This window comes from Syngnathus scovelli, chromosome 3 (genome assembly GCF_024217435.2).
Source record: "Syngnathus scovelli strain Florida chromosome 3, RoL_Ssco_1.2, whole genome shotgun sequence".
Taxonomy (NCBI): Eukaryota; Metazoa; Chordata; class Actinopteri; order Syngnathiformes; family Syngnathidae; genus Syngnathus; species Syngnathus scovelli.
Genome location: NC_090849.1, coordinates 22,214,219 through 22,238,106, shown reverse-complemented (window position 1 = coordinate 22,238,106; position 23,888 = coordinate 22,214,219). Strand labels below are relative to the sequence as shown.

At 47.9% G+C, this 23,888-nt stretch overlaps 2 protein-coding genes across 8 annotated transcripts in view; both read left to right on the top strand.

The window, feature by feature from the left end:
* The window catches only part of LOC125993940 (protein unc-13 homolog B), a 43,314-nt gene that overhangs the window by 5,661 nt on the left and 13,765 nt on the right, over positions 1-23,888 (top strand). For 5 of the 7 annotated variants that reach the window (XM_049762978.1, XM_049762967.2, XM_049762970.2 and 2 more), the window contains 3 exons: positions 73-14,040; positions 15,903-16,103; positions 16,729-16,816. In XM_049762978.1, coding sequence (XP_049618935.1) covers positions 73-14,040; positions 15,903-16,103; positions 16,729-16,816 — 14,257 coding nt within the window. The other 2 variants (XM_049762971.2, XM_049762969.2) reach the window with 2 other exon arrangements.
* LOC125994014 (uncharacterized) lies at positions 21,112-23,885 on the top strand. The gene is made up of 2 exons (XM_049763149.1): positions 21,112-21,288; positions 21,360-23,885. Exons 1-2 carry the CDS (start codon positions 21,256-21,258, stop codon positions 23,505-23,507), a joined length of 2,181 nt encoding a protein of 726 aa, XP_049619106.1. The 5' UTR covers positions 21,112-21,255; the 3' UTR covers positions 23,508-23,885.

Genomic DNA, 23,888 nt, shown 5'->3' with positions numbered 1-23,888 from the left:
CATGTTAACACTTTTCCTTTTCTTTGCATCATTGCTGTCGCACTTTTTCTTCTCCTTTGCATTCCCGCCCAGGCGGTCAAGCAGCAGGCGCAGCAGCGTAAGAATAGTCCCGGTGGACTCAGGCATGGGTGTGGAGGACTGGGAGGGCAAGTACAGAGTGGCCAACTCGGGAGTCCTGGATGACTATTTGGACCAAGAGCAGAAGATGTGGGAGGACGAGGAGAAGAGCATCATCTACCGGCTCGCAGATACGGCAACAACGCATGAATCCAGAGGCAGTAGGTTCTACCAGACAATGGAGTGCGACGCCCTCTCGCCCGAAGACCGTGAGGCGCCCCGCCGGCCAGCCGGTTTTGGCACCGGGGACCTCCGCTTGGTTTACCGGCAAGCCGGCAGCTTTGAGGATGAGTCGTCCCCTCCTGAGATTGACATCATCCCGTCCATCAAATGCCTCCAAGAGCATGTGGACCGGGAAGGTCTGCTGTTCAAGACCAGGTTGTGGGCCAAGACCGCATTGGAGGACAGCTACGCGGCATTCTGCGAGGAGGAGGCGGCCCGACATGTGGCCAGGATCAGGACCGAATTTGGATCCGTAGGTTCCGACGAAGTGCAGTATTCCTTCGGATCGGATGAGGAACTTGAGGACCTGATGTTCAGCGAGGCGGATGTTACATACGAGTATTATCAATATCCTAGCAGGTATGCACCCCACCTTGAAGGGGCCGGAATGAGATCAGACACCAGCTTGTTGCCCGAGGATGAGTCCTGTGAGGACTACGTTAACCCAATGGATGAACTCAAGTGCTTGGTCGATTCCGTTTCACAGTACTTGACCGTCAAAGAGGAGGAGCTCAACAGCTCTGAGTTACAGCAGAAACCGGTGAGGCGAAAACTGCCGTCGCTGCCAGTTGTGCCGTGCAAGGAAAGTAAAAGCGAAGACGTCACGTCCGAGGACGTTAAAGCTGAAGACCTCAAAGCTGAGGACATCAAAGCAGAGGACAAAGTAGGTGTTAAAAATGTCATGATGTCATTGTTCAGTACAATTACACAAGCCAAAACCACTTCTGAAGCAGACCCGACAGAACTTCCCAAGGCTCCCGCTGTTGACTCCGGGATCTTCAAATTGCTATCCATGGTCCCAAAAAGTAGCCCCGAAGCCACCGAAACATCCGGGGTGATGCCCACAGACCCGCCGTCCTCCAAGGTGTTCCCCCAGCCTGAATCTGGCATCTCAAAGCTGCTTTCTTTCATCCCCAAAAGCGGTGGCACGTCCCCCCCTGTGGCTATCGTCCCCCCCGCCTCCCAGGAGCCCGCTACTGAGAAAAGGTTTTCCCTGCAGTCTCTGATGCCTTTCCAATCATCAGAATCCACTCGGCAACCTGAAGCAAGCCAGGCGTCTACTATTACAGAGGCACAAGGTGGTCCCCAGACCACTTCTGGTTTAGAATCTGTGCTGGGCAGGCTTAGTCCTATGAGGCTGTTTTCCAGCACACCACCATCAAGAGAACCATCCCCATCAAGAGAGTCTTCCCCTCAAGCATCAGAACAACAACAACGCACACCAGCTGCCAGCCCTGTAACTCCTGTCCCAAGTCCCAATGATGATTCACAAGCACTGCCGAGACCAAATTCTGGGAGTGGATCAGTTGAGCTCTCTCCAGACACAGGAAGTGGATCAGTAGAGCTTCTCCCAGAGACAGAATCTTCGGGTGAACTAGCGGATATTCAGCATACAACTCCCATGTTTCCAGAACCAAAACCCGAAACCTCACAAGAAGATACAGGCTTGCTTGGTCCATTTAGGAAGTCTTTGTCCATTTTGATATCCACAAATCCCCCTGAGAGCTCCCCAAACAGCCCCAAACCGGCAGAAGAATCATTTATAAGTGGCAAACTCAAGATCCCGTTCTTCTCCTCTGACGATTCTCCCACTGCAAGCCAAGTAAAACCCGAGGGAGGGGTTTTTTCTGGGCTTCTTAAGTTTTCCACCAAGGAGGAAACCGGTGTACAGCCAAGGAGTCCATCCCCGAGTCCTGTGAGAACGCCTTCGCCGACCCGCGTGGCACTACTTGAAAGCACCCCGAAAGGAAATACTGAAACAGGCTGGTTTTCAAACCTATTCAAAGCAACTCAAAGTGAACCGGCTAAGAAACCCACAAAACCTCCAGTGACCCCTAGTGTGACACTCACCAAACCTAGCGGCCTAACGGAACCACACACTGAGCAATCAGAGGGTTCTGCCGGTGGGAGTGACACATTGTCGGTCCGTAACCTCCAGAGTCTGAGTGATGTCCAAAATAAAGATCCTTTAGAATCAAAACCAGAAACGACACAGCCTCAAGGGTTTTTATCTGGGTTCTTAAAACTTGGCCCTTCAGAGGAGTCTAAACAAACCCAAGGAGGGGAAAATCCCCCTCAACATGGAGGACTCTTTTCAGGGATATTTTCCTCACCCCCTCCACCTCCACCTTCACCTCAGACACAGAACCCTGCGACTCAACCATCGGCAGGACTCTTATCAGGATTCTTAAAATTTGCCTCTGATAACATGTCGGCTCCTACAAATCAGCCGTCGGCAGCAGAGCCACAAAACCAATCTGTGCAGGGATCTGGTCAAGGACAAGCCGCAGATGCGCAACCCCCTATTGGTGGACTGTTGTCTGGGCTCTTGAAAAAAGCCACTGACTCGGTTACTCAGCCTTGTCAGGAAGTCCAACCAGATGTGGCAAATGAAATGACAAAAATGAATGAAAATATCCAAACTTTACCTCAAGGGACACCTTCATTGCAAAGTTCTCCCTCTGACAAGCTGGGCCATCAAATAGAAGTTACCTCAGATCAACCACAAAAATTACCAGCAAAAACCTCAGCGGCAACACCACAGCCACTGAAAGGACCTTCGGCAACCCAAGCTGCTCAGTCAACCAATCAACAGTCAAGTAATTTGCTGTCTGGGCTTTTTAACAAGATTGTAGAACCTACCACCGCATCATCTCAGCCACAGTCAGCAACCCCTTCAGCAACCCCTCAGCAAGGTGGCTTCCTTTCAAGCCTGTTTGGAATTGGGAGCCAAGAAACAGCCCCTGAAAGTTTACAGAACCAGCCACATAGTGGCACACCTAGCTCTAAACCATCTCAGCAACCGGGCATCAGGCCTAACTTGCACAGGCAAAACCAAATCACACCACAGCAGCCCACAAGCACTCCTGGAGGGACACTCACTGGATTTTTTAGCAAAATTGCAGATGCGGCAACACCACCCACAGCTGCTCCACCAGGTACTCAACAAGATCAGCAAAAAACACAAATGGCAGGCACTAAGACAAACCAGCAACTTCCTAATCAACAAGGCGGTTTCTTGTCTGGACTCTTTTCAAGTCCTACCACTCAAATCCAGCAGCAACAGCAGAAGCAGCAACAACCATCTGTGAGTCCTTCCAACAGGCAGCCACTGCGAAGGCAAAGCCAGATACCCCAACACCCGGCTACCCCTGCGACTGAGCCACAACAAAGCGGGTTGTTCTCAGGGCTGTTAAGTAAATTAACCACCGATAACACGCCACAACAACAGACCTCACAAGGCGGACTTCAACAGCAGGGTAAATCAAACGCTGCTGGATCTCAACAAAATGCAAAGCCACCTGGTAACCAGGGAGGATTTCTGTCTGGGCTGTTAAGTCAAAAAGTGTCTCCACAGCAGCAACCACAGGGAAAGAGTTCTCAACCTGCCACGTCGGAACAACCCAGTCAAGGTGGAGGTTTACTTTCAGGCTTTCTGAAGCTTGCATCTGGTGAGAGTGTACCTCAGGAACATCAAGCACCTAAAACTGAAGGCAGTCCAGCGCCATCAGAATCGGGTGGCTTACTTTCTGGCCTGCTCAACAAAATCTCCGTTCATGTGGAGCCAACGTCGTCTACAGCTGACCTGGCAAACAATCAAACAATGCAGCCGCAGCAGCAGCAGCCACCACGTGCGGAACAAGGATGTCCACAGATTCAGAGAACAAAACCAGCGGAAATACATTCTGCACCTGATGTGGTGGGAGAGAAGGACTCCAAAGATCAAAAGGGATTCCTCTCAGGTCTGTTCAATCCCATAGACGAGTCATCTTCAAAAGCCTCAATTTTTGTAAAGAGTGACACAAAGTCATCCAACACCAGTGGCACATCTACTTCTTTGCTGTCGAGCATTCTTAACAGCTCCCCCGGCGACAAGCACACTTCTGCTCGAGAAAAAGAACCAGAAAAAGGCCTTCTTAACCGTTTGTTGCCAAACACTAAAGAGGATACCCCTTCGAGTACAGCAGCAGTTTCAATGGGTGTCAATCACGCAAGAGAGTCTCCGCCGCAGGTTGTGAAAGTTCCCACGGTGTCCCCCACCCAGCTTTACCTTGAGGAAATTCAGCGTCTCTTGTACGGGACGGCAGGAGAGTACGGCTACAAGGACCTTTTGTACAACTTCACGGAGCACGGTGTAATTCCACCCGAGCTCTATGAGCACCAGTGTCTCATCGAAGCTCTCCTGTGGCAGCAGCTTAACGACTATGCTCTCACCGAGGCTCTTGCCGCTCAAGCTCATGAAAGCTACAGCGAAGGCCGAGCACCATCCGCAGGTGTAGGCAAAGCGCCCAACTGGGAGAGTCACGCTTGGCCTAGTCCTAAAGAAATGGATATCGGGCATTTTAATGTTCCATCACATCCATGGAAGGATTCTGCCACCCGGCCTTTTGAGAGGAGAAATCGCTTCCTAGAACAAGATGAAGACCTAGTTTTGTTTGATATGACCTGCAGGGATAAGATGCCGTGGACCAGCTGTGACCACTTAGATAAACTTGACGAGAAGCGCCAACCCTGGATTACACAGGGAGGGGGTCTAAATCTGTCTAGCCAAAAGTCAAGAAGCGGTCTAAACCGAAGTCAGTCTCTCTCAGAGTTTAACTATGTAGCAGAGAAGGCAGCAACCTTCAACGATGTAACTCTCAATGACTTTAGTTTGAAGTCAGCGACAGACTTTTTAAAACAACTCTCCACCAAAAAAGGTCCAATGGATCTAACGCGTAGCGCCGTGGATTTGAGCAGAGCAGCTGGGGCCTCATTGCTCAGCGATGATGAAATGCTTTTTGAGGACTCAGAATGGTACCACCAATGGCTGTCATTGCTGGATCAAGGGCTCTGGTGGCCAGCAGAAGCTGGGGACTGCGGATATTATGTGTACACCAACGAAGACTTTATTTATTCTCTATTGACTGACAGAGCTGGTAAACACCTTTATGCCTGTGCCGCACCGGAGGACTTACAGAGACTCAGTAACATTACAGAGAATATCGCAAACATTTTGACCCACAAAGAAAGGGAAAAAATAACCTTGTGTGGTTTTAAAATCCCCCTCTGCCCAGAAGAAAAAACTCCTAGGTTTCCAGAACAATTGCACATCAGATCGGGGCTACCGGATGCTCCGGAGGATCTCACCTCAGCTCTACATAAGGGTGAAAAAATCATGAACATGAACTTGGAAAGTTTCTCTCAGATGTTTCAGGAGTCCCTGTCTTCTCAGTTCGAATCCCCCGTGGACTTCACGGTGTATAAACTAAAAAAAATCACAGTGAAAGCAGCAGAAAACCTTTACAGCAACGACCAGCCTCCATTGAAAGCCACCGATTTGACAGTAAACCTTTCCAAAGCGGAGCATGGAGGACCATACTGGCTGAATCAAGGGGTGAAAAACATGCCTACATACTCAAATCCACCGTCCGTAAAGTCCCACAAGCCAATATCTCCCAAGAAGCATCACCAGATCCCTGAAATTAGGATTGGACATGTCGTTGATGCACCCGTGGACCAATCTGAACAAAAAACAAGCTCTGTTGTCTCCAGAGGAAACTTTTCCAAGCCAACTGGCACTCAAGTGACAAATTCTCAATCACTTCCATCCTCAACAACTGCGTCACCTTGCAATCTTTCCTCAACTGTTACCAGGAGCCTTCCCCAGACTCCATCAGCATCAAAGGTAGCTGAACCCATGCAAAAACAACTCCCCCCTTCAGGAAATGTTACCCCTGTCACTTCAGCTCCTTCATCACCAGTAGCTTCAGCGGCTTCAACCACTATGTCTTCTTCTCAGAGACCTCGACTAGCAAGACAGCCCTCTCAGACAGACAAGCCCAGAGAATCACCACAGACCACCAAGACTTCAGGCTCTGGGATTGGCAATGCCAGCAGAATCCACTCCGTTAATACTCCAGCTCCCATTCTGAAAGATTCACACAAAGAACCGCCACAGTTACACATCCTGAATCCCTGCGTTAATGATGAAGTTAAACTTTTCGACAGGAACCGTTATTTTGGCTCATCAACTGGCTATCAGTCAGGGGGCAAAGTTTTAGATTTTTCCACTGCAAGCAATAAGATCAAACCTACAACAGAAAAAGATCTCCAAACTGAAGCTTTGAAGCAAAAATTAGAGGTTGTTGACTTTTCCAAACACAAGTTGAAAAGATCTAAGGAATCCGAGGTATCCATTGTTACCGACCAGTCATCACAACAGACCCGTGTCGACAAGGGAAGAGCAAGCATTACCTCCACTAAATACCCATCTAATGAAAACCAGGAGATTACCACGCCAGCAAACTTGTTTAAATCCGTACTAGATATGTCCTCAAAGACCGCAGCTCAGCCAAAGTTGCAAAATATCGAGACAAATCAAGTGGGATGTTCCCCCCAGGTTGGATCATTTGCATCCTCCTCCCTTCAAAGAAGCCCAGTTCCAAAGCAAATACACATTGGCGAAAAGCAGCCGAATCCCACTTTTAACTTTCAGAGGCAACCGTGTGGAGTCTTAGGAGCAGATTATTTGGCCCATCAGGCTCGCGTCAACAGCAGGAGAGCATCATCGTTTACGTCCACTTTGTATAGCTGTCTTGAAAACCAATACACCGCCCCGGCCAATTTAGTCAAAGCGGTGGAAGACATGTCTTCTAAGTTGGCAAAATCCCCACCTAAAGGAGACAACAATGTGTCAAGAGACTCAGAGGTGACCACTGAAGCACTTGCACTGACCAAGAGAAAACATGTCAGTCTGGAGAGAAAACACCAGACTCATCAGGAGTCTCTTGACTTATCATACAGAGAACTAACAGAGGTCTTGGGATATCCTCTTCCTGTTGATTCTGATGAAAACCATGAAAAACAGTCCGCTATGAGAGATGATATTCAAAGATACCGGGTCCCGTCACATCCGCGGCGTTCTTCCGACCAATCCCCTGAGCAAGCCTCAGCACCTGCCAATTCCATCAAGGCTGCACTTGACATGTCTTCGAAACCAACAGGCCTGAAAACGGTACTCGACTCGAGAGCGGACGAAGTTCTGACCAAAGGAATTCCCTTAACCAAAGGAAAAGCAAACGACCGCCAAATGGCACGCAATAATTCTCCCGGCCTTGCGCTAATCAAAGACCTTCCCTCTCAAGAATCCTTTGAGTGGATTCATTGTCAAGAACAGCAGAAAACAGTTCCCCTCCCACCTCTGTTAAAATATTCAGACGCTGTATTACCAGCTATGCTCCTTGCACCCACCTCAGTGATTTCCACTGCGGGAGGTCCACTGGATATGTCACCCAAGCCACCTGGCAGCACATCAATAAGCGCCACAGTGCCTTCATCCGAGCTTCATGACGCCATTTCACTTATTAATAAGCCTAGTGCACGAGCAATGGCCAGGAAGGACTCTGTTGGCCTTCCACTCATAGTAGAACTAGAACCCACATACCATAAGATACCTCCAGCCGAATCGCAACAAAGAGGGGTCGCCCTGACTGATCTTGACACAACAGAGACACTCCAGAGTCATATATCCAACTGCCATACCAATGACCCTTTGTGCTTCACATACAAGCAAGTCCAGCAAGCACGCAAACCATTGGACTTTTCTATAAAAACCAGCGTCAACAGAATAAATATTTCTGATATTTACGCCGAACAAGAAGATGGAGTGCCTGTAAATTACATGAATGTTAATGTAAGGAAAGAATCCTTTGAAAGAGAACAAACTGGTCAAATCAAAAAGAAGTTGTTGCAAGGTTTAGTGGACCTGACTGTGGATACTCAAAATAAGACCACAAATAGTCAAAGTCTGAGTGCGAACGATCCTTCCTCGCCTCCTTTGTATCTAAGCTGCCTTTGCCAGCAACAGGAGTACACAAGAGCTTACACCCCTCAACAAATCTTTCGATACTCACCCTATGATCACACTACTTCTCAACCAGGTATGACTGACCTTTCAGGAACACACCAAGCAAACTTTGGACAAAATTCCGAAATTCAAGCTGAGCTCGACGGCCCATCCTCCAATAGCACATATCACAAGGCCAGTACAAGAAGTTTTCAAGCCAAAACACTTGAGCAAATACATCCAAAAATAACACAAACCAACCTTGTAGGCTACATGGCACCTGTAGATTCAGCTACGTCACTATCAATGGTGACAATGTTGCAAAGCCAAGATCCAAGTGTTCCTGCAAAACCCCAATTTTTCAACAAGCAGGGTAACTTGGAGGAAAGCCCCAGACAAAGTGTCACAGGAAGTCATCAAAAGCCATCCGTTACCCAGGAACATCACATTAAGGAAACGATCAAGACCTCTCAGCCTTTGAGATCATCACCTGTGTCGGTTGTTATTCAAGTCTCGGAAAAACGACAAGATTCATTGAATTCTGTGGATACGGAACCTTTGGTGAAAACAATGCCCGCTCTATTATCAGATCAGCCTGACACTAGACAATACCCCGCTATTATGCATCAAAGTCAGAAACCAAATGTACCTTCAACTGCTACCGGTTCTACCCAGCTTACGACAGGATTTACCAACCTTGTCTCCCAACCCATGGCCTCAAAATACAAGCCCTCAAACCAAACGAGGGAGCAAAGTTTTAAACCTGACCTCCAAACAGTCGAACAGGGTATTAGACCAAAACTTCAAAGACAGGAAGTTATGCCTTCATCCCAGTCAGGAGCTTCTTCTGTCAAGGGGTCAGTTTCATTGTTCAGTAATATAGGTTCCCATGTCACTGAAAATCAAACAGGAGTAACACCCCACCCCACTATAACCGGGTCTGCACCTGTGGAAGAAAAATCTCAGGTTACACCTATTGAGCTTGTTTATGGTAGCCATGTTTCACCTTCCCCATTGGTAGCTAGTACCTTACCATCTGAACCTGCAAGCCCGCTGAAAGATCTGCCTCCGCTATCATCACTCATTTTGGAATCACATCACATCGTGGATAGTTTCACATCCAGTGGCTTGACCCATCAAGAATCTATAACATCGTCCACTGTCAATGTTCAGCAAGCCCAAAAAACACAAAAATCAAGTATACCAATATCAGAATCTTTATCTAATGAACCAGGCAGCACCCCACCTTCCAAAGTCACTCTCAATAAAGACACCACAGTGGAACCCTCACCTACATTGTCTGAAGATTTGTCAGAAACTATGCCACAAGAACCCAACCCAAAATCCCCACAACTAAGTACTGGAAGTGACCAATCGCAGGAAGAAATAAGCCTACCCAGATCAATTTACATTGGCATTAATGTTTCAGACACGTTGCCTGTTGATCAACTAATGGATCCAAGTGAACCAAGACAGTATGTCAGACTACCCCATATATTTGTCTCTGCTGCAAGTTCACCAGAAGATGAGTTGACTGAAGATGTGTCCAAAGAAGTCAGGGCTGACGAAGGTATCACTGAAACTGTGACAACCCCCACAGAGTGTGGGAAAGATTCTGAACCTGATACGTCTTTGGACGATAGAGCTACAGATGCCATGAGCATAGAGACCACACCCTGTTTACCCAAGAGGTTACTGCTGATAAATGAGTCGAATGCAGATGACCAGGGAAAGAAACATTCCCTCCCAGAAGCCTTTGTTTCAGAAGATCTCAAAGCAGACACCCGTGTCGTTTGTGAACCACCCGTTGAGAAACCACTTGCACAGCTTGAAAAAGATGAGCCACCTAATGACCGGACAGCATCAACCCTCGAACCAGAAGAAAGTACAGAACCTCCTCGTGATGACAAGAGAACAACTTCAGAAATTGTATCACCCGACATCAAATTTCACGATAAACTGATCGAACCACCGTCGGATATAATACCCTCTGAAGACGTCCAACATCTTGACGGCAATACAGAAAAGGATGCTTCTTTTCCTGCTTCTCAAGTCAGTTCTGTCAAAGAACCTTCCAAGGAAGATAGTCCAGTAGCCGAGCTTGGTCAACTGCCCAACGAACAACAAGGAAAGAGTTTATTGCCCATGTTGGGCACCTCTAATGCAAGTCCAGAGCCGACTGCTTCCCAATCTGGAATATCAATACTTGAAAGTATCCTCCCTAGTTCAACTACCAAAGATATGGCTGGGACTGAATCACTCTCGATGTTTGGTGGGTCGTGCCCTGAAACCAAAGGACCGGTACCTTCTTCAACTTCACAAGAACGACAAGGAAAAGGTTTACTTTCAATGTTTGGTGGGTCAAATGTCCCATCTTCTTCTGAAACCAATGAACAGTCGTCTTTAACCTCACAAGAACCACAAGGAAAAGGTTTACTCTCTATGTTTGGTGGGTCAAATGCCCCAGCATCCACTGAAAGTAAAGGACCCTTACCTCAGTCAACCACACATGAGTCACAAGGAAAAGGACTACTCTCAATGTTTGGTGGGTCAAATATCCTATCTTCTGAAACCAATGGACAGTCACCTTTAATCTCACAAGAACCACAAGGAAAAGGTTTACTCTCTATGTTTGGTGGGTCAAATGCCCCAGCATCCACTGAAACTAAAGGACCCTTACTTCAGTCAACCACACATGAGTCACAAGGAAAAGGACTGCTCTCAATGTTTGGTGGGTCAAATGCCCCAGCATCCACCGAAACTAAAGGACCCTTACCTCAGTCAACCACACATGAGTCACAAGGAAAAGGACTACTCTCAATGTTTGGTGGGTCAAATCCCCCAGCATCCACCGAAACTAAAGGACCCTTACCTCAGTCAACCACACATGAGTCACAAGGAAAAGGACTACTCTCAATGTTTGGTGGGTCAAATGTCCCAGCATTCCCTGGAACCAAAGGACCGTCTGCTTCTTCAACTTCACAAGAAACACGAGGAAAAAGTTTACTCTCAATGTTTGGTGGGTCAAACAGCCCAGCATCCCCAGGAACCAAAGGACCATCAACTTCTTCAAACTCACATGAATCACAAGGAAAAGCTTTGTTCTCAATGTTTGGTAGCACAAGTAGTAATCTACCAAGTGGACCAAGAGGTCCTATTGCTGGAAGTGTACCACCAAGAGGTCCTCCTCCTAAAGAACCTCCAGGAAAAACCTTGTTTTCCATGTTCAGTGGACCTGCCCCCCAGCAGGGGTCAAGTCCAAGAGGTCCTCCTCCAGCTACTACTGGTTCTGCTTTATTTGGCAGTTTGCTCCAAGGTACCTCCAACAAAGAAAGCCCAGGTACAGGCCTGTTCTCCAAGCTTGGGAGCCCCAGTGCATTGACTCAGAGTGGACCAAGAATGCCTGCAGCAGGACAAACAGAACCAACAGAACTCAAATCTTCAGAGCCCCCTGGAAAAGGACTGTTCTCTATGTTTGGTGTACAAAACCAGCAGAATCAGGCACCTGAGCCAGACAGCGGTTTTAAAGCACCTTCTGTGTCCTCTCTCGGAGGGACTGCTGATAGAAACAGAACCAAAACTGAGATTGGGATGTTTGCAATATCTTTCACAGAGGAATCCAAAAAAGAGTCACAATTAATTGCTCTTGAGAAGGGGTGTCATAGTACAACTGAAGATGAAACAAAACAAGCTCTCCTAACAGAGCCTAGCCAAAGTGAAGACGTAAAACCCCAAGAAACGAAAGAGGCTCTTGAGACGCAACCTAGCCCAACCGAAGAAACAAGTCACTCTGAAAACTTGATTAATGTTGACCCTAAGTCCCAGCCTTCACACCCGGATGTTATTTTGACTGAAAAGGAATATGAAGATATACAAGACTACACCAAGAAAACATTTGACAATACTGGCACAGGAACAGAAGAAGACATAACTGATGGAATGCCACCGTGTGCTGAAAATGACTCTGATGTAGGGTTAGATCCACAAAAGGTAATTCACGTACTAGAGAGTGACACTATACACATAAAAGAAGTTGTGGTTTTAGACAACCAATTGAGTGGAGACGACAACCAGCAAGTAGGCGAATCAGAGATGAGAGCAGAAACCACCAGAAGCTCTTTCGTCTTAAACATGAAAGACGCTGTCAAAAACGAATCTGAAACTAAGACTTGCGGTGATCATGCCAGAGCTGACATGATTGTGGTGGAGCATTTGCAACCTGGTATTGAAGCCATACCAATTCCTGAGCCACAAAAACAACAGAAACCTGAAGAAGGAATCCCAGATCTTCTCAGTACATATGAAGACCCACACACTGAGCAATCAGATCTGAAAGAACAAGCAGTAGATGGAGAAAAAACAGCTGGTGATTCATCTGGCGTTTCTACTGATACGGGTCTTACAGAGATGGAGGAAGCAACTGTAGTTAAAGCAGAGGAGCCCACGACGGAACCATTGGCTTCACTCACACCCTCAGAAATGCCAGTGTGTGCGAAGGAGCCAGGTAAGGCAGAGCCTTCACTAAAACCAGACTCATCTTTTGATGGTTCTGTTTCAGCTGTCTTGGCAACCGCTGAGGACACAGTTCCTGGAATAAACCCACCTAAAATCATGCCTTTAGACACAGTGCACATTAAGGGTCCTGATGTACCTCCACAACAGCCCACACCGAGACCTCTCTCAGGTAGGCCATCTGTTTCGCAAGCACACAGAATGGGAGGACCCCCACAGATGGAGGGATCGAAAATGCCTGGGCCCACACCACCAGGACCTCAGAAGTCCTCTGAGCCAACTCCGTTTTCTGGATTCATGTCTATGTTCTCCAACAATTCGAGCGCTCAAAGTAAACAGGCAACTGTTGGTGCATTCTTCTCAAGCTCACCTGGTTCTCTCTTTGGGTCAGCTACTTCCCGACAACAGGAAAAAACAAAGCACCAATCACAAAAAAGCTCATTTTTTGGTATTTCAAGTAGCATTGCCCCCGAATCCCTTACAGGAGACATTCTCAGTATGTTCAAGGGTCCCGAAGCGACCAAATCTGAGGCACCTCAACCTTCATCTGAAAAGACTAAAGAATTTGTGAAGACAACAGAGGACTCCATCCTTGAAAAGGGTTCAGTCGAGGAAGCGGAACATGCATATAAGGAAGACGCCAAGGAAAGTCTTAACGTTGAACAAGATGGAGAAGTTTCAGAAAAAATGTTAGAGCAAGAAGATCACTCTCAGGTGTCTGACAAAACAATGTCACTTCCTCCCCCGGAAGCCCAAGACACTACACCAGAGACCAAAACCACTTTTGAAACACCAAACCTTCCTGCACCTAAATTTGGCTTTTTATCTGTCGCTACTGAAGGAACATCATCAATCGGATCCTTCTTCATGTCCTCTACACCGCCAACTGTAGATTCAAAACCATCTCAGCCCCCACAGACAGAGGGGGGGCTCTTTTCTGGTTTTAAAAGTCTCTCGGTAGGCATTTTCCAGGATGAGAAGCACTCAACAAAGGAAGAATCATCATCACTTTTTGGCGGGAAACTTGGTTCGATGTTCGGAACTTCCGATTCTCCCAAGTCTGCTGTCGTCACTGCCCAACTGCAGCCCCAAAGTCCGACACCCGCCGAGGAAGTGGACAAACTCTCCCAAGGCTCAGAAGACACGAAGAGCGACACGCCGAGTGGGACTTCCAAAACCGAGAGCTGCGACAGCCTTGCTGAGTCACCGCAGACGGGACTTGCTTCCGAGTCAGTGTCCCTAGCTGAATGTTTGGATGAAGATCAGGTACGAGTGATTCCGTGTGAGGAAGATGTCAGCGTGGCTACGCCACAGAACGCCGAGCCCTCGAAGAGCCTTCTGACGCAAGAAACTGCCCCAAGGCTAGTGCTTGTCATCATACTATTGCTAGCTTTCCCTTTCCTTTCTCATCCTTGTTCACTTTGGTTAGTTATGTCCATGTGATTTTACGTCACCTTCACAACCATGAGCTAACTATACCTAGCATGGCACTTACTCTAGCAAGCAGACATTTTTGGTGTTTTTTTTTCTTGTCGTTTGGAAACTTTGAACTTGTTCAAAATTCCCTTGCGACAACAAAATTATAGGCTAACGTCTTCCCAACGTCTGGCGACCGTTTGAGCCCTTGAACAAACCCTTGCAACGTTCACCGATTTTGAAAACACTGGTCGGTGAAAAAGGGGATTTAAAGATATTAAAACATATTTTTTTAAAGTATTCCTTAGAATCTGTTCTATGTCTCTTGCTAATTAGAAATGGGAGCCTCTTGAAAAAAAAAAGGAAATGATTTTCTGAAGCGTGTTTGCTTTCTTTGTCACCCCCAGTTGAAGTTAATGGGGAAACTAACCCATAAATCAACAGACATTGAAACATTTTAACAGTTAAACCCAAAAACGTTTGACCAAATTGTGTCATCTGAGCAAGTCGGCATAAAGCTAGCAGACTTTTTAGTTAAAGTCCCAATGATTGTCACACACACAACTGGGTGCGGTGAAATCTGTCTTTGCATTTAACCCATCCCCGAAGGGAGTAGTGAGCAGCAGCGGTGCCGCGCCCGGGAATCATTTGGTGATCTAACCCCCCCAATTCCAACCCTTAATGCTGAGTGCCAAGCAGGGAGGCAATGGGTCCCATTCTTTATAGTCTTTGGTATGACCCGGCCAGGGTTTGAACCCACAACCTTCCAGTCTCAGGGCGGACACTCTACCACTAGTCCACTGAGCGGACACAGCATAAACTTTATGTCAACATCATGCAAAGAAAAAAAAAAAAAAAGTGTGGTCATTAAAAAAATCATCCAAGAGCTTTAACAGACAGGCAAACGCAGCAAATAGTAACAGACGCGGAAATCGGGCCTTCCATAAAGCCCCATCAGAGGCAATCTCTCCAAATGCCACAAAACGGCCAATATCGCGTTGTACAATTTATGAACTAACAAAGCTTTGTGTTTTGTAAACACAATTTTGAGGCTAACAAGTATGTCTGGCGACAGGGCTGGCTAGTCAAAGCCGTTGCAAATGAAAAGTGCAGATGAGAACGTCTGCCAGGGAACGACTCAGCAGTGCGTGTCCCGCTACAGCAGCGAGCGCCTACGTAACAGCGTTACAGCTTTCTTGACAGTGACGAAGAGGCAGAGGATCTTTTTATTTGGGAGGTGTGTGTAATTCGCCCTCCTTGAACGATGCTCGCAATCGCAGCCAATTTCTTACTATATGAATCAATGTGGGTGGGATGGATTGACGACTGCGTGGCGGTGCGGACGGCAATAAAAGGAGGGGAGGGAGAGGCTGTTTGGAGCGAGGCCAGGACCAAGTAAATCACCGCCACTTACTTCGTTAGCCGTCGGCATCACGGAGCCGCCTCCCAGACGTCTGCCGGGTTTCACCTCTAAGGCGTCGCTCCCAGCGTTCAAATATTGTGAACAAGTCTGCCTCGAGCACGTGTTGACAATTCAACCTCGGACACCAGTGGAACTTAACAACCTGAAATTTAGTAGCCGGGTAAAACAGCTCAAGAAGCTATGCCCAAAATTCAAGTCAAAAACACTTTTGGTTCCAACTGCCAATAGAAGTTGCCCATCCTTCAAGCCTACTTCCCTGTGTTTGGTCCTCCCTGCAATTTCTATTCATCATAAATACCAATATATAGTCTTTTAGGGTTAGGGTTAGGGTTGAACATGGCAGTAGGCAACATGATGCTCACTCTCCAACTGCTTGACTCACAGCAGTCGCTTGGACTCATCGGGCAACCTCAGTCCGAGCAGCTCCCAGGTCAGCTCCGAAGCCGAGTCGGGCCAACGCCCGGAGGGACACCTCCACCCGCCTCTCCAGGACGAGGCGGACACAGACGAGTTGCGGCACACCGCCACCCTGCCATCCAAAGCCATCTGGGACAGCCCTGACAACGAGACCAGGACTCACATCAGGTATGTCGGCTGCACTAGCGTTAGCAAACGAAAGTTTACGATACTGTACCGCCGTTATTATGTTCTTACTGTTACTCCACAATGAATGGTACAATATCATCGTGAGATCGCTTAGAATGATACAATCTGCGATATCGGGAAGGAAAATAATCGAGGACGCATCATCGTCCGTCTGCGATTTGATCGTGGCGTATTGTTGTTGTGCTCAGAGCGGTACCATTGTGATATTTTGATGACAATGGATGGACTGGATGAAAATCGATTTTCATACATCACGGTCCATCCCTAAGTCTTTCGATTCCGGATGTTATTACTGTACGGTGAGACGCGAGCCAAGCGAACAATACCATGCCTCCATCCGTTTCGAATCCAAACTGTCGATATTTGAAAAGCCGCCGCCGTGTATCATAACCGATTTTCTTCCATCATATTGACGACAGCCTATCACATATCCTGATTTTGATTGTATTGTTACCTCTGGCGGTACGCTATTGATACGCCAACACAAAGTGCGGTTGCTGATTTTCTTCCGATATATCGCATCCGTCCCGATATCGTCAAAGTCGTACAATTTTGTATACGCCCGAGTATGTCGCTGACCAAGTTTTGTTTTTCTCCTGGTCAGCGTGCAGTCGGACCAGCCTCCTCTGTGTTCTCCTTCCAAGATCCGCTGGCTCAAAGCATACTACAAAGTCAGGGCCAAGCTCCTCCAGGTAGGACAGCTCACGCCGGCCTTTATCTCCCCCACCTCCCCTTTCATCCCGACTTTGCTGCGGCTCTCCTGGCGCTCCCCGTTGCTCACGCTTGGCCTCAGCTTTTAATGCCGATTGCGAGTCCGCCGATCATCTCACGCCGCCGGTGTGAGAACGGTCGCGGGCTTCAATCTTGTGCTCCGAGTCAGTGGTTGGTTGCCAACGTTGTCGGTTGCCGTCGATTGTCGTGCTCTCCCTGCATGTGATTTTCTTGTCGTGTTTCATCATTTATTGTGATATTAACATCCAGATTGGTTTTTATTCCCCCCCAGGAGGATCAAAAAGACTTTTTTTTCCCCTTTTGTCTCTGTGATCAGTATCAGCATGGCAACCGTGTGACATTTCTGCTGCCTTGCTGCGGTCTATTTCTTTGAGCCGCACGGGCTGCATTGAAACTTTTACACTCTCGTTTAGTCGTGTGTTGGTGTGTCACTTTTCATGAAAGGACTTTACTTCCGTCAAGACGGCAGTTCAATAACCATAGAGGGTATGAAGAGTTCATGAAAGTATCTCCTTGTTCTTACTTCTGCCAAGGAATGTTTTATTTTGAATGATTAGGATGGCACAAAAATGACTCAACTCATTTCTGGAATAACTTGGAGGGGGGAGGCATGGTGGGATTCAAGGCAGAAGCCATTACATTTTGGTGGGGAGCCAAGACTCCCCCCCCCCCGTCCCCCTTCACTTTTTCCTCCGCTCTTGGCAGATGTCCGCAACGCACGGCTGAGTGCTCTTGTTTTTTTGTTTTTTTTTTTTACTGGATGGACGGACGGATTAATTGTCTTCATCACGCACAGACATGCGGTCTACGTGGATTATTCATCATCATTGATTCATCCATCAATCTTCCGAACTGTTCCTCCTCATGAAGGTCACGGGCGGTCTTAGGGCGGTAGGCGTGGCACACCCAGAAACCCTGCCCAGTCCGGCAGATTTTGTGTATTATTTCAAGACGTCCTCAGGATAGCGGAGGTGTCGAGGAGGCTCAGATGCGTGAAAAGCATATGTGAAAATCAAAAGGATACATGTGTTGATATGACAAAAAAAAGTGCGAAAACGTGAGGAGGTGGGTGAGAGAGAGCGGGAGAGAGAGAGGCAGAAGGGGAGAGAGCGTCAGGTTGGGAAGCAGGGGGAGGGAAGAAGAAGAGGTGAGGCTGCGGAGGAGGAAGTTGGGAGCAGGGAGGAAAGAAGGAACCAGAGGGAGAAAGTGAGAAAATGGGAAAGAGTGAGGCAAAGAGATAGAAGGTGGATGCAGCAGACGAAAGGGGGAGGGAGAAATGAAGTGAGAGAGGAGGAAGGAGGGAGAGAGCCAGGAGAGTAGTGCGACCACTGAGCGGCTCCATCAGTGATAAGAAGGAAGACGATGAAGAGGATCCTGATTGGACATAGCAACAGCTTGAAATGGATTTGATTGACAGCCCAGCAAAACCATGCCGACTTTGGAGGATTTTGCCCGGCGACTCTGGCTGGCGCCGTTGGTCGTGCGCCTGGTAAGTGCTTGGCGACCATTCATTCTTCATGGCGAGGAGACATTTGAGGAATGAGCACAAGTTTGACATCCCTTCGAGAGCCGACCCAGTGTCCCTCCACCCTCCCTCAAGTGACAAGCGCTTTCTATTTTTAACCAATCGCGGCGCACTTTCACCCTCCTGCAAATCTGTCACTTAGCAGCCAAGTGAGACCTCCTTAGTATGCCGGTGGACGCGGCTCGCATCGGACGGGCCGGCGGTTCGATTCCCAGCAGTCAGTTCGTCAGGCGAGAAAGTCATGATAGTAATAAGAATAAGAAGATCATTTTTCTTTGGGGGTGGAATGAATCGTTGTCTTATTTTAGCGTTAAAGAGAAGTCAGCAGAAATTGGGGAGGATTTGACCGATTTTTGCCAATTTGAAAATCACTCGTAAATCAGGGCTTTGTTCATAGAATCCAAGTGTCATCTAAAGATCCTGTATGCTTAATTTTTGTTGTTGCTAATTCCTGGATCTGAAAAGGTTGCCATCAGATATGAGACGAGCGAAAAGTTACTGGACTGCTTGGAAGTACTACCCACAAGCAGGGTCAGAGTTCAGAATTCTTAAAAAGATTCCTGTCCAGACCCTGCCCCAAAGGTTCAAGGAGCTCTTGAAAGTACTCCCCCCTCCCCCTAGCAAGATCTAAATGATCTTGGAACTAAAACAGACACATTGGACCTCCCCAATTTCCATATTGGGATTAAAGTTCCTGATCATCTTGGTGCTTGGAACTTTATTCTTGTCTGTTCCAATCGCTGAACAAACCCAGAAGGTGGACCTCTCAAAAGCAGGGTCCACTGCGTACTACTTTCTTGTAGAACTAGTAGAACTAGTAGCACACGGTTGTCGAGCAGTTTTGCCGATATGTAACATGTAGTTCTCCTACTAGTGTGCTCAAGTGTGTGTTGAGAGGAAGCTAAAGCTTTTAGCACCAGCAAGCTAACATATTGGCATTCACTTGAGGCACAGCGAGGGAAGAGAAACCTGATTGGATTACACTTTCCAGAATGCGGACACGCCTTGACTGTGTGTAAGCGTGCGTGTGTGCGTGCCTGTGTGTGTGTTTGTGCGTTCGCGTGTGCGTGATGGCAATGCTAAATCAATTAGCTTGCCCGGGACAACCAGGCTAATGAAGGTGGCAGACATGACTCAGTCCCATAAGTGTGTGTGTGTCCCTTTTTTCTCTCTTTGTGCATCACAAAGTTGTTGCAATCCAATCACACCATGGTTCTCCCAAAGTTGATGGTTGCACCTCTTGATCTGCAACTTTCCATAATTTTCCCTTTTTTATATTTGATCAATGGGGTCGCTCCACACTGAGGAGCTTCACCACTCATCGTTTGCCTTTCTTGTGGAACTGTCATAGAATTTGACAATAAAAAGTTCCATCTTGTTCCGTCAAGCTTGTCTTGTGTGCCCGCCCACGTTTTTTTTTTTTATCCTTGTTGACACTGATCTGAACAATTTTACTTGATGACAAGTTTAAGCTGTTGCAATGTAATATAGAATTTGCTTATTTAATTGATTAGCCGAGAATGATCCCACCTCCACTATTTTGCAGTTCCTTCCTTTTGGTGTTTATTCACACTGATGTTTGTGTTGGGTGTACTACCACTATCAACCACTAGATGGTGGCACACTATTTTGATTGACTGTACATTTCGAAAAAGAAGTCTGAAAACAGGAAGTGTATTTCAAGTCAGCCAGAGTTATCCGTCAATTGGCCGTCCCTCAGGGCATGTTTCTTAATTGTTTCTCTGTAAACCCTCGTGGTGGCATCCCAGGCGCTTTCTCAGTTTCATTTTGGTGTTACAATCGCAAAAAAAGACCCAGTCCTAACATTGTGAAGCTTCACTGGTTGAATCGATTCCTTGGAGAGGCAAACTAAGGTGAAGTGGCCGAATGTGTCACCGTGCCCAAGTTACAAGGCGTTCCCAAAGAGACCAAACGCCTTCGGTGGCAGTCAAAATGCTTTGACACGAAAAGCGCTCCCCACCCTTTTGGTGTTGGAGGAAATGAGCGTGATGTTATCCTAAAAAGGATGCTTTTGTTTCTCTTCAGGCTGTAAGCTTTCGCTTCTTTCTTGAAGGGGGCATTTGGCGTGTGATCAACAGCAACTGGTGTGATTTACATTTGCCCTTTCTTTTGACTGCAAAGGACTTCCAGGATGCTGACGTCCAATCAGTGAATAGAAATAAGAGCGTCGTGCGAGGGCCGTAAGTCAACAGTAGCGTAAAAAGACGTGAAATACTCCCAACATTACCTCCTTCGGGTGTCATTGCGACATTCAGAACCTTTCAGCAATTGTAATGAAATGAAGTACAATCCATTTATGGTACATGCTGGACGTTTAGATGAAGGTGAGGGGCCAGTTTACAATTTCTCCTTGGTCTTGCCAGGAATAATCTAGAAAATCTTGAGCTTCATCGGATCCACCGTTCCTCAAATGTCTCAATCCTTCTTGTTCGTTTTGGTGAAAAAAAACTTTACTGAAGATCATATGAATATGAGAATTTTCACTAAATATCCCAATGGTTTTTGTCTTTTAAATTCCAGTTACAGTATGCTGACTTGTCCGACTCACAAACATACCTCCTGCAGGTATAAATAACAGAAAATGGCAGCCGCCTTTTGACGGGAACAGCGTAAGGAACATGTTCTCCAGGAATCGCTCCGGTGGGGCACATGGACCCCCTAAAGGGGGCACCAAGACCAAGAAGCGGGCCCCCAACCCCAAGGTAGCCCTGACCATTCGGGGGAAAATCCACCGGCTGCTGCAAGGGTCCGTGGACCACCACGTGCCCGATCCCCAGCATTATTATGAGGAGGAAGTGAAACAGGAAAACTGTGCAAAGGATCACGAGCTCTGTCCAAAAACAGCATCCAGGGATGAAGCCTGCTCATCGGTCGTCATGTCAAACGGTAAAGGACACGCAGGTCCGCCGGGTCCACTGACTCTGGAAGGGTGTTTACGTATACCCTGCACTCCGCAGCGCAAAAGTGGAAAGTCCCCCGCCAATCGAAAGCGGATCTCCTTTGAGGGTTTGCTCCCGTTGTCCCCGGAGCTGCCGCCCACCCCCGTTCCACTCTCTGGTTCTGCCCGGCAGGACCGCAACGGGCTATCGATTGCTTCCCCCCGTGCTCGACCCAAGAGACCTTACTCTGCCGGTGACACTTTGGATTACGACTTCACCGCACCCTTCCCAGGACCACCGGAGCCAGAGGAGGAGGAAGGGCGTCTGGGCGAGGCGGATTCCAGCGCCATCATTGATCACATTCTCAAAGAGCTGCGGGGCATCAACAAGATCCAGGAGGAGATCTCTGACCTCAGGGATTACCTCACCTCAGTGAAGGGCTCCGTGGAGGAAGTGTCGTCCTGCGTGGATGCGGTATTGCTGGAAATTGAGGGCATTCGCTCCAGTGGGAGCCGGAAGCCAGGCCTTGGCGCACAAGCCAGTACCTGGTCAGGGGAGATGCGCACGGATGGGCCCTCCGCTCGCAGAAGGCCGGCTAGCGCACACGGAAGTTTAGGGAGCGCAGCGACAAGGTCCAACCGATTCCCCGATGTTCGCAAAGGGGAATTGCGACAACCGAGGGCAAAGAACTACTCGGTATCTCCCATGGCAGAATCAACCAGTCATCTAGACCCCGAGGACCTCGAGGATACTTCGGACCTCAGCTCGGACATCCCAGAAGGCGCGCAAGCCGGGAAGCTGAGCTTTGGCCAAGACTGCCTGAGCACAACTTCCTTGTCTTCTCCAAGTTCCAAGTCCGAATCAGATGTGGAGAGAACTGCTGAGCAGGCAAAGGATCACTGGGCGACTGCCACACTTCCGCACGAAGCTGCCGCTGAGCGTCTTTGGGACAGGGAACATTCCTACCTGCGAGATCATAAATCAGAGGCTCCATATGACGGAGCGGTTGTTTGGGATCACTATGTCACCAGAATTTCTTCAGATCATGGCTTGGGTGGATCGAGGCAACATTACTCCCAGTCGCCCGTGAGGACATCCTCTCGTCGGGAGGACTGGCAAACGCGGAGGTCTAAATCCCAGCCAGGATTTCAGACAAGCCTCAGAAATTACAATGCAGAATATTCCTACCCTAAAAGTTCTGCTTACCATTCCTTTGACGGACATTATGGATATGCCAACGGGTTTGACTCTGTCCAATCAATCAGTCAGGTTGGTAGTTATGATGGAACTTATTTTCCGTATGAAGACTCAACAGCAGGGACATGGACGTCACAAGACAAACGCTTTGTACCAGAGACTGACGAGAGACTCCTTCAACTCGGTCAAAAAGATCCCCAAAGGGGCTATAACGTCAGGCGTATAAGTCGAGCCGTGTCCGACTTTAGTTCTGCTTTGCATGATGCGCTTTGCAAACTTGAGGTCCCCCCAGACCAAGAAGATGTAACAGACTTAAACGCATCCGCGCTTTCTGACATGCCTCCAAAATCTTTTAGTTGGGACCTCGTGAGCCAAACCATTCCCTTTGAAGAAGCCCAAGAAAAAGGTTTTGTCGGCACCAGCCAGCATTACCCGAGTTTGGAACTTGTTGCCTATCCTGCGTCAATGTCCAACAGTGTACCAATCTACCATGCAGATGTTCCTGAGGAATGGCCACTGGACCGGAATATCAAGAGCCAGTTATCTCAAGGCACCACCACGGAATCTTTGTCAATTGCAGAAGCAGAGGAACAAAGAGAAAATGTGGAAGTTAAGTCAGCCGTCCAAGCTGAGGAGCAGAACCTGGAAATAAACCAGATGGACGAACGCACGCTAAAATGTGTCAGGAGTTTCCAGCAGATCCTACGAGAGAAGCGGGAGATGAGGCGCACCCTGGCCAGTGTGTCCACCTCTTCTCGGGAGGGCTTTGAAGCAGGTAGTCCTGAACCAAATATTATTCTATCTTCATCGCATGTCTCCACCAAAACAGAGTTCCAAATGGGAAAAGGACCATTTTTCATACGTGGGCGTCAGCCACCTGTCGCCCAAAGTGAAATGCGACCGACCCCAGCTCAAAACTTCTCAAGTTCTGTACTTTTTAAGTTTCAAAGCACCTTTGGGGCTAATATCATTATGACGTCGACTGTCTGGTCATCTGCGCTAAAGCCAAGATTTTCATCGTCCCCATGAGCGCCATCCATCCATCCATCCGTCCATCCGTCCATCCGTCCATCCGTCCATCCATCCATCCATCCATCCATCCATCCATCCATCCATCCATCCATCCATCCATCCATCCATCCATCCATCCATCCATCCATCTATCCATCCATCCATCCATCCATCCATCCATCCATCCATCCATCCATCCGTCAGTTGCCAGCACTCCAGCCCTGTCGGCCATTTGCTGAATTAGAAGCCAATATCTCCTTGGAGAAGAAGGAGAGATCTTTTTGTTTTTGTTTTTTAATAGCCGCATGATCACATTAGAACACTGATGAGCTCAGTCGGCTGCTCGCGCCGAAGCCTAAGCATGAGTTGACGCTCGGCTGTATGTCTTGTGCTGTCTTG

Bases quoted from the DNA above. Each gene is read 5' to 3' on its own strand.
- LOC125994014 (XM_049763149.1), top strand. From the start codon at position 21,256: ATGAAGCCTGCTCATCGGTCGTCATGTCAAACG. The intron at 21,289-21,359 runs GTAAAGGACACG...TGCACTCCGCAG, and splicing joins ATCGGTCGTCATGTCAAACG to CGCAAAAGTGGAAAGTCCCC.